Genomic DNA, 10,276 nt, shown 5'->3' on the forward strand with positions numbered 1-10,276 from the left:
GCAGTGATACGATAATGAGGTTATACATTGACTGAATCATTACAATGAAATTTAGATGTGACTGTGTGTGTTTTGTTCTCTAACTCTAGATCACAGTTACACCATTTTTAAAAAATATTACCCAAAACTCCTTATAAGAAGACAATAAATTCATCTCCTTATTTATTAGCAATGAATAATTGAATACAGAACAAGGAACACATGAGATGCCATTTCAGTTCTGATTAAAATTAATGTGGCTTTATTTCACTGAACACAAAAAGAACTTGTCGGTGTGCTGGTGGCATTTTATGGACTAATCCTTCTTTTCTTCATTCAAATGCAACTGGTGACTGCGATGCTGTACAGCTATAGTTAGAATGTGTTGGAGAAGTAGCAAATTGGAAAGACGCAACTGCATTTTATGCCACTATTATGTTTTATGATGGTAATCAAATGGATCCTCTCAGAAAACCAAGTAGTGTTTTGGTGCCACCAGCTCCGCACACATTTCGTCTCTCTGAGCAGAAATTATTTTAGAACAACAAATTTATCATACCACTACTTCAGCCCACGAAGACAGGCTTAACCCACAATCCCATTAGGCTAGATGATAACAGCTGACATCAATTCCTCCCCATTGCCATACCAAGTATCTTTCTAATGATCTTACTGATAATTACACATAGGTTGTTCTATTCAAGCTGATTTAGCTTGCCTACAGTTTCTGGCACATGTGCTGACCACTTTACAGCCCACCACCTTCCCAGCTGTTTCTTTTCATGCCTTCTAACTTGATCAGTGTCACATCTGTTGTTGATACCTGTTCCATCTCCCTGCCTCAGGCTTTTCCCGTTTCTACATGGAGGGGCAGGTAGGTCAGAGCACAACAGAACCACAACACTTCACGTTAATTACTGCAGTGTGAAATGTTCTTTTGACTACAGTGAATCTGACTTAAATGTATTTATTACACAAAAAATAAACCTTTGGGTCCTTCCTATAACGAAACACATTTCTATCTGTACAATGGATTAGATTCAGTAAGCCAAACAGCAGTAACAGACGATGGCAGGTGAGTGCACTGGTGAGTTTGCATTAAAAAAAGCTCAATTTTGTGGTTTAGCCATGAATAATTTTAAGTGTTTTATTTATTATTAAATTTGCTGAAATATCATAAGAAAATGAATGATGATATAAAATTGAAAAAGTTAAGAAAATCCTTACTTTCTGTTTACTCATATTTCTTTTTATTTGTACATAATGCAGTGTTTCATCACATTACAAGATAAACAACAGCACAAGCAGCATGATTCCAACTAGAAACAAAACTATATCTACAAAGTGGTAAGAACACCAGGGTATGTTAGGACTCTGCTTTCAGGTAAAACTATATCCAGAAGACTGAGCTATCCAGTGGCTTTCTTGTATTCTTATCTTGTAGCCTTGTAAATCTCTCCATGTTATCCTTTAAGGGGGTTTAAAGTAGTTTTGCTCAAGCATCAAAGAAAGCAGTAGGTAATCAAACTCAGGAGATATTTTAAATTCCCAGAGGTGAGCAGTTTATTTACAGTGATCCCTATGATATGTGGAACTTTGTTTGGGGGATGTTTTTGGTTTAACTCATGAATGCATATGAAATGGAATTTAAATTGCACTAATATCAGTTTTTGTTCTGCCTTTATTCAGCTTAAGACAAAATGGTGCCTTACAGTATGGATTAATCCTTCTTGTCTTTACTCATTGAGTGATGAGAGAAAATGAGCCTTTCCGAAACTGACAAATACAACTTGTTATTGCAATACTTTTGAGCTGAGGTTAGAATAAATTGCAGAAGACGCAAAAAAGAAAGATGCAGCTGCATTTTATATCATAACTATGGCTAATGATCAATTACAAAAAAGCTGAACATGGCATTAGTTCAGGCAAACCAGGAAGTCAAGATCAGCCCACGATCCCACTAAAATACCTCACGTTATCACTCACGTTTCACTTTATATTTACACACTGCAGCGTATAAACATTTAATAAAGAAAAAAACTGCTAAAAGCACAAGCAGCATAGCTCCAGCCAGGAACAAAACTACATCTACAGAGTGGTAGGAATACCAGGACATTCTGTAGGACTGTGCTTTCAGGTGAGCTGCTCCTTTGTGCCTCATGACAAACTCTATCCAGAAGAGGGCGTTATCCAGTGGCTTTACTGGCTTATCTCTGTGTAGCCTGGAAAGTCTCTGCATGTCATGTCTTTTTGTATTTTGTTCCTTATTTGATTTCCCCTTGTGACTTTTATCCCCTGTGTGCCCCTCTATGTATCTGTGAGCCCTCGTCTCCCCTCTGTTTCATTCCATGTTTCCCCAGCCCACTATGCCCGTGCTCTCTCTCTCCTCCTGTCTGCACCTCTGTGTACTTCCTGTTTTACTTTGACAGTCTCTCGTCAGTATGCGTCATGTTGTGTTCACTCCTGCCCTGTCCCGTTACGATTATCTGTGTCAGCTGTGTTCCCCGTGTGCTCCCACTTCCCTCGTTAACCCTCTGTGTATTTATGTGCATGTCTCCCTCAGTTCAGTGTCGCGTCGTCAATGTCTCCTCCCCGAACCTGTGTGTCTTTCTGTGTTCCCTCGGTCTTCTGTTAGTATTCCCAGTTTAGTTCTGTTTCGTTTTGAAGCCTGCAATAAAGCAGTGATTTTGAGTTCAGTTCCTGTCTCCGTGAGTTTTGCGTTTGGGTCCTCATCTGCCTCCACACAGCCAGTTCATGACAGTATGTGCTTTGTCTCTAGGGGCCATATATAAACATACATAAATAAAACCACTTTTTTTACATTAGTAATTCCTTTTCTGCATAATTTTGATATTATTGTTAATATAAATTAATTAAAGCAACAAAACAACCTGAAGAGCCGGTTCGGAGCCGAAAGAGCCAGGCTCTTTTTAGTGAGCCGAGCCGAAAGAGCCGGATCTCTAAAAGAGCAGGAAATCCCATCACTACTGCTTACTCCTAATGTGAGGAGTGATAAAAAACCTAATAAGACATTTCCAATTAAATTCCCGCCACTGTAGGGAATTTGTAGACGTTTGAAGTGAACCACATAACTGGTACCATGTTTCATCTGTAATTGATAGTTTTAGTTCCTGTTCCCATTTTGTCTTTACATATAAAGAGGTAAATCTTTGATTCTTCATCAAATTAGAGTATAATTTGGATGCTAGTTTAGTAGTTTTCTGCTGGTAGGCATTGCACATTGTTTCAATTAGAGGGTTAATCATCTCAGCTTCAGCTATCTCTTTATTGTAATAATCTCGAAGTTGTAGATATCGAAAAAAATCCTGGTTTTCCAATTCAAACATGTCCTTAATCTCTTGAAAGCTCCTGACTTTGTCCTTTTTGGTAATTAAACAGAGAGCAGTTAGGCCCCTGTTGGTCCACTCTTTGAAAGCCTTGTCATATTGTCCTGGTTTAAAACTCTTGTCCAAGGCTATCCATCTCAACTTCCTCTGGCCATTTTGCAGTTTTAAATGTTTGACAGTAGAGTACTACATTTGTAATGAAAACTGGGATATGGGATCGAGTTTTGACTTAAACCCTTGTGCTCCCCTTCGGGGCAGCCCCAGACCCCGGGGGTCCCAAAGTACCCCACCCTCAGTAGAGACAGGTGAATGAAAATGAAAAAAACAGAACGATCATTTGGGGTCGAAGAGTGCCCCAGAGCGATTCTAATGGGTTCGTCAGGGGATCGGGAAAGAAAACGTAGCACTTGGGGGCCACGCACAGAAGCTGCTGCGGCAGCGTGGGGGTCATTGATACCCCAGTACATAAAAATGAAGCATAATCACAATAATGATAATAATAATAAGATAATGAATAAGAAGAAGAAGAAAAGAAGAATACAACACACAGACGCTTCTGAGTTTTATTTTATTTGAAATTACACTCACGATACAACTGAGGCAATCTGGAAGGCCATACCTTTTAGGGACATGCGCAATAGGGAGGGTGCGTTTTTAAAATGCCCCCTCCCCCCCGGGGCTGTATTTTTGATTACAATATCAACAAACTGTCCGTGTTTCAGGTGCTCGGTGCTGTACAGCGCCTTCGGTGGCTGTGAATACATGATCAGGAGACGTTGAATGGAAGGAATGAAACGCGGCGTGAGGAGTCTTTTCCTGATGCTGTAATAATGTTCAGCGTAAAAGTCATCCTCCAAGTGTCACAGCGGGATGGAACGGACACACGCGCAGGCTCTGAGTTGGGAAACACAAGAATCTTTATTACAGCACACCAGGTGATCTATTTACAGAGGTGAGGGGGAAGCCGGGCTCCGGGGGTCCACACACAAAGGGAAAAGATGCTGAAAGTCCACACGCACTCCGTCCACTCCTCGCACACTCAATCACTCAGGAAACACAGGGGTTGGTCCAGGGAATGCGGGTCGGCAACGGTCCAGCGACGAGAAACACAGAGCTGCCGTCTTATAAAGGAGCTGGAACACTCTCGTAACGAGCCACAGGTGCGTGATGGCGACCAGGTGCGTGGACCAAGGGCAGAAGCCCACAGGTGAGCTCCGCCCTGGCAGAGGGAGGAGGGAAAGAGAGGAAGGGAGAGAGCAGGAACAAAATGAAAAACATATGTAGCCATACTGAGCCGACCGGGTAGGCACAGGGACCCTGACACCAAGACTCGCAGACACTCGTGTTGTCTCTGGCTGGGGTGATTGGTCTTGCACCCGTTGCATGCTTCGGTGCGGTACTCGTTGATCACTAGGTCGAGTAGGTGATACACCTACGCAGTTTTCACGGTATCGACGAGTAAAGAAGACGCCCAACCGTCAAGCTCGGCGTCTTTAACTGAGAATATCCAAGGGCTCCACCGAGCCCCATGAGAACATAAGATGTAAAGTACGCTCCTGTGCCAAATAATCCCAGGGAAGCGAGGCGGAAGAATTTACACCGCTCCTTCAATTCGATCCTCTCCTCTTCTTCCCTTTTTCTTTGTTCTTCCTCCTTTCTCCTCTTCAGCCTTTCTCCTTCGAGTTTCTTCTGGGCCGCCTTATACATCTCGTTGGTGTAGTGGTTTCCTCCATTGAAATCCACCATTTCATCTATTTCATCCAAAAGACAGCCCCAGAGTGTCGATCACAGCGATATTTCTTCCGTCTTCGCCCTCTGCCTCTTTTCTGAGACAGCCGTCGGTGACAGACTCAGGCGAAACGTCTTCTTTGAAAGCGTTCGCATCCCCCAGGATGGTGTTTCCGGATGCACTCTTTCCCGATCCTGTTTTACCGACCAGAAGGAGTCTCAGTTCTTCACGGGTCGCAGAGCCTGCGGGGTTGGGGAAATGATAGTAACATTTGAATCATTCTAGAAAAAAAAAACATAAAACACTACGTTACACTAGGCTATTCTTTTGTTATCTTTGTATTGATGTTGACAGCAAGCAGTTTGTCCACATAAAGCGAGTACCACAAGCAGCACACAACCCTGGGATTGCACTTTACCTTTGTATCGATGTTGACAGCGAGCAGTTTGCCCACATAACGCCAGTAGCACAAGCAGCACACATCCCTGGATCCGGCCTTTGGTCGCCAACATTTTCAGTAAGCTAAGAAAAGAAGAAAGAAAAAAGAGGTGAAATTAAGGCACATTCAAGGAAAGTATTTCAGATCAGATTAGCAAGTTAAACCACACTGAAAATACACGTTGAATAAACCATGGCCCCAAACTGGTCGGTTGTCCCATGTGTTTCCCCCGTAGCTGCTCCGGGCGCACACACAATGAGCCCTGGTTTCGCGACGCAGGCGTAGCAACAACCTCCTTCTACTCCTCACTGCCTCCTGTATGTGTGTGTGTGTGTGTGTGTGTGTGTAGGAGGTACTGGGTTCCTCACAGACGGTGGTGTTCGCGAAACCCACTAGGTGGTTTGATAATCGATTATCGATTAAAATCGATTCTGGCTTGGATAACGTGATATCGATTCATTAAAATCCTGAATCGATTTTTTATTAAATATTAATATTATTATTGCCCGAAATGCCAGAATCTCAGGTTAAACCTCACAAAATTTCAAAACCACCAAACAGCTAAAACAGTAAATGAGAGCAGGTACTACAGATTCTGCACAAAGATGTACAATGTACGCAATTTTACTTTTTTTTACATTAGTAATTCCTTTTGTGCATAATTTTATATTATTGTTAATAATAAATTCATTAAAGCAACAAAACAACCTGAAGAGCCAAGTTTTAGTAGTGCATAAACCACCATAGATGCACCGACATGCATCTACATAGGCTATATATCGACATATGAAAGTCTTATATATTATAAACCAATAAATTTAGAATGGTTGCAAATTTAGAAACGATCAAACCTCATTAGGGTCGCATAACATTTACATGACATTACACAGAAACAAATATAAAGCTAAGAATTAAGAATCATTCAAACAAAATTACAAAATGAATACAGAATGACTTATCCATTAAGAAATGCAGCTTCAATATAAACCTTTCAATGCATAACAAAAAGAATCTTTATAACTAATGCTTAATAGCATGTAAAGTATAAAAACATCTTTCCAGATTATGCAGATTACTTTTCATAAAACACACCAACACTACATCTGAAGACAACAAGGATTAACGCCTACAGACTGTGCTGACAAAACACTGGAATTTAATTCCTTATTCAGTGAAAATGAAAAAGTGTACCATTTCAGTTAATTCATCAATGACGCACTAACTTTGATCCAGAGTACATAAACACACCTTTGCTTTCCAAGTATCCCCGTCACCTTTGAACACAGATAGAGTTATTACTTCCTGCCTTCCAGGCTTCAACGTGCATCCTGGATTGTGATTCAGTTCTTCTCTATCCTGCATAGCAACATTAATTGAACAGATTTCGTTCATTGGCGCTCTGGAAAACAGGCTCTTTACATTTCTTGTGTGGAGAAACCAAACGTCCAGCAGTAAGTAGAAACGCTCTGTGTTAATGTGACTGTATATACGGGAAATTAACTTAACCTTGCTACTCCACGTAAAAGCTCTGCTCAAATTGCGACTGGAGTTAGTGGCCTACTCTTAAGCTTTGTGATTTTTTGTGGAGAACACCGAGGCTCTCTGCTCTAGTCCCCGGGTTGTTGGGGCTTCCTGTTTAGCTGCAGAGAGGGTTTATTGTCCTTGGAAGCAGTGTCAAAAATATGTGGTACAACTGGTGTGTGGGCTACGCATGCTTATGCTATTGTTGATCCATCAGTCAGACACGGAGAAGAGCAGAGTTATAGCATACAAAGAGCCGAAGCAGAACGTTGAAAACAATGAAAAGTATCGATTGTAGCCACCTTCTGTACTTTTAATACTGCAGTTTTTAATCTTTATTGTTTGTTTCGTGCTTCTTCCGTTCTCGGTGAACTCCGTCCAGTTTTGCCAATAGGGGTGGGTTTTGATAATCGATTTATCGATTAAAATCAATTCTGGCTTGGATAACGTGATATCGATTCATTAAAATCCTGAATCGATTTTTTAAATATTAATTTATTTTGCCCGAAAGAGCTCTCTGCTCTAGTCCCCGGGTCGTTGGGGCTTCCTGTTTAGCTGCAGAGAAGGTCTACCGTTGTTTACAGCGCTGTCGGCCGCTGTTTTTTCCCCTTTTATTTACTTCCGTGTGTGTGAGTGTGTGGTTATAAGTAGTTTTAAACCTTGTGATCCACAAAACAGCATAACAGTAAAAGGAGAACTGACTGCCTTACAGTCAGTGCAGGAGCAGCGGATTCGCTCCTGCGCGATTCATTTGCAGTTTGGACGCATAGGTGTTAACGTCTTCTGCCCTGATAGCAGCTGGGGAAGGACTATCCTCCGCCTGTGAGCGCCTTGGCACGGGTGAGGTGCCCACGGCAGTACCGCTGCTTATTGAGAGTAAGAGCGATACGCGTTTTCACGTCAAAAAGTCGTCATAAATAAGTCTCCAATAATACCAGGAAAAGTCGCCAGATTTGTCGCTAGTCGCTTTTTAGAAAAAAGTCGCTAAGGGGGTCTAAAACCTCCCAAAATATAGAGACAAAGTCGCTAAGTTGGTAACACTGCGCAGGCTTGCCGCTGCTAAAATTAAACAGTGGTCCCTGAAAGGCACAGCCAATCACATTGGCCATATTTGTCACGTGACGTAAGATTCTAGTAGCGAGCGTAATTTAACTTTTTCTGCACCGCTGGGTGAATGAGACGTTGACAGATCGTTTTTTTCTTTCTATCGTTTTTTTTTATTTACTCGAAGAGATCAAATTATTGGTGGGGACAATTCAATCATCGCTGGATATTGGTGGGGACATGTCCCTTCCGTCCATGCCAAATCTACGCCCTTGCTTGAATACACAGGGAAAAGAAAACAAACTGGAGGCTGGCTTGGCTGCAAGTTTCGAATTGGAGGCTGGCTTGACACAAGTTCGGTTTTGCGCTATACAAATCAGCCCTCTTAACACTGTGACCTTTCCAGGTGAAAGAAACGATAGTGATCACAGTGAGTAGAAAACCTGGGTGAATGTGGCTGGCTTTATGTCGGTTGAGGAATGTTGCTGAAATGTACAAGTTAACTTTGCGGAAAATAGTGCTCAGAACGCGGATAGTCTGGGAATCACATTTAAACTTAATAACTAACAGACCGCATTAATTAAAATAATGATAATTACGAAACGCTGTAAATGTTAGTCTGTTTTAACGACTGGTCATCCTCAATAAATATTTTTAATGCGATGCATTTTTGTCAAGCACACTGACTTTTGAAGTTTACAATGGTGAAAAATGAGAAAGTAATATTGTCTCTTTAAGATGGAATGAAATTGCAACTGAATTAGAGAAGAAAAAAACCCCAGAAGACGCTATTTGAAATCAAAACAGTGCATTTCCACTGCTAAAAAAATGAAAGAAACATATTACAATATATTAATTTCGTGACAGAAGTCATGCCGGTAACTTTTTTGTTTGTTTGTGTTTTTTCAGATGAGGGTGTTCTGCTGCTGTACTGCTTTCCTGCTGCTCATCCTTATTCCCACAGCCTGTGAAGGAGGCAACATTTTAGTCTTTCCCTCTGAAGGCAGCCACTGGGTAAACATGAACATTCTACTAAAAGCTTTACACTCCAGAGGACACAACATCACTGTTTTACGTCCCAGTAACAGCTGGTATTTAAAAGATGACTCATCTTATAATACCATTACAGTTCCAGTGGAGAACATCTTGATTCAGAAATTCATGACAAGAATTGTGTCCGAGGGCATACTTTTCGAACGAGGGGCCATCCCCTTGACGGATATTCTTCAAAGGAGTGTAGGGATGTTCAGCACAATTCTTGATTTTACAAAGCTCTGGCTGATTTTGTATCTGCAATACTAGATGACAGACTTGATAAGAAAACTAAAGAAGCAAGTTTGACCTGTTCTTGCTGACCCCTGTCGGTGGTTGGAGTCATTTGGCCAAATATTTGAACCTTCCTTTGGTTTATAATGTTCGCTGGGTATTAGGCACAGAGGCTCATTTTTCCATAGCTCCATCACCATTATCTTACATTCCTGTGACTGGAACTGGCAATACTGTCGAGATGACCTTTTCTCAGAGAGTTAAAAACATGGTTTTACACATCATAACTCAAACACAGAACAGCCTGGCGTTTAAACTAGTATACCAGAAAACAGCTGACAAATATCTTGGGCCTGGTTATGATTTTAATGAGTTAATGACTGATGCAGACATTTGGCTGATGAGAGTGGACTTTGTGTTTGAGTACCCACGGCCCACAATGCCTAATGTTGTTTATATTGGAGGGTTCCAGTGCAAACCTGCTAAACCTCTGCCTCAGCACTTGGAGGACTTTGTGCAGAGTTCTGGGGACCATGGCTTCATCCTCATGTCTTTGGGGACTTTTGTGACTGAACTTCCTGCTGACATGGCAAATGAGATCGCTGCAGCTTTTTCTAAACTACCACAGAAAGTCATCTGGAAGTATAAAGGTGACAGACCAGCCACTCTGGGCAATAACACTTTACTGGTGGACTGGATGCCACAGAATGACCTTTTGGGACATCCAAAAATAAAACTGTTTGTGGCACATGGAGGAACAAATGGAGTCCAAGAAGCTATTTATCATGGAGTCCCAGTTGTGGGATATCCTTTTTTTTGATCAGTATGACAACCTGCTACGTCTGAAAGACAGAGGAGGAGCTAAGATACTTACATTAACTACAGTGGACAAAGACAACAACTTCCTGAAGGCCATAGAGGAAGTCCTGAATGATCCCTCATACAGGACGA

General features: G+C 41.6%; 1 protein-coding gene, 1 long non-coding RNA gene and 1 pseudogene across 2 annotated transcripts in view; 1 reads left to right on the forward strand and 2 right to left on the reverse strand.

The window, feature by feature from the left end:
- Positions 1 to 1,206: 1,206 nt before the first annotated feature.
- The window catches only part of LOC102301963 (UDP-glucuronosyltransferase 2A2), a 30,555-nt gene continuing 21,485 nt past the window's right edge, over positions 1,207 to 10,276 (reverse strand). The window contains exon 3 of the mRNA XM_005912902.3: positions 1,207 to 2,201. Coding sequence (XP_005912964.1) covers positions 1,958 to 2,201 — 244 coding nt within the window. The 3' untranslated portion in view covers positions 1,207 to 1,957. The remainder of the gene's footprint in view (positions 2,202 to 10,276) is intronic.
- Positions 4,009 to 5,840, reverse strand: LOC121814136. Its single transcript, XR_006054117.1, has 2 exons — positions 5,474 to 5,840; positions 4,009 to 5,297 (listed from the first exon to the last, which is right to left on the reverse strand). It is a non-coding gene; the product is annotated as an uncharacterized LOC121814136 (long non-coding RNA).
- LOC121812617 lies at positions 9,396 to 10,275 on the forward strand (annotated as a pseudogene).

The sequence above is a fragment of the Haplochromis burtoni genome, unplaced genomic scaffold (genome assembly GCF_018398535.1).
Source record: "Haplochromis burtoni strain Fernald_Lab_line unplaced genomic scaffold, NCSU_Asbu1 Contig_2, whole genome shotgun sequence".
Classification (NCBI taxonomy): domain Eukaryota; kingdom Metazoa; phylum Chordata; class Actinopteri; order Cichliformes; family Cichlidae; genus Haplochromis; species Haplochromis burtoni.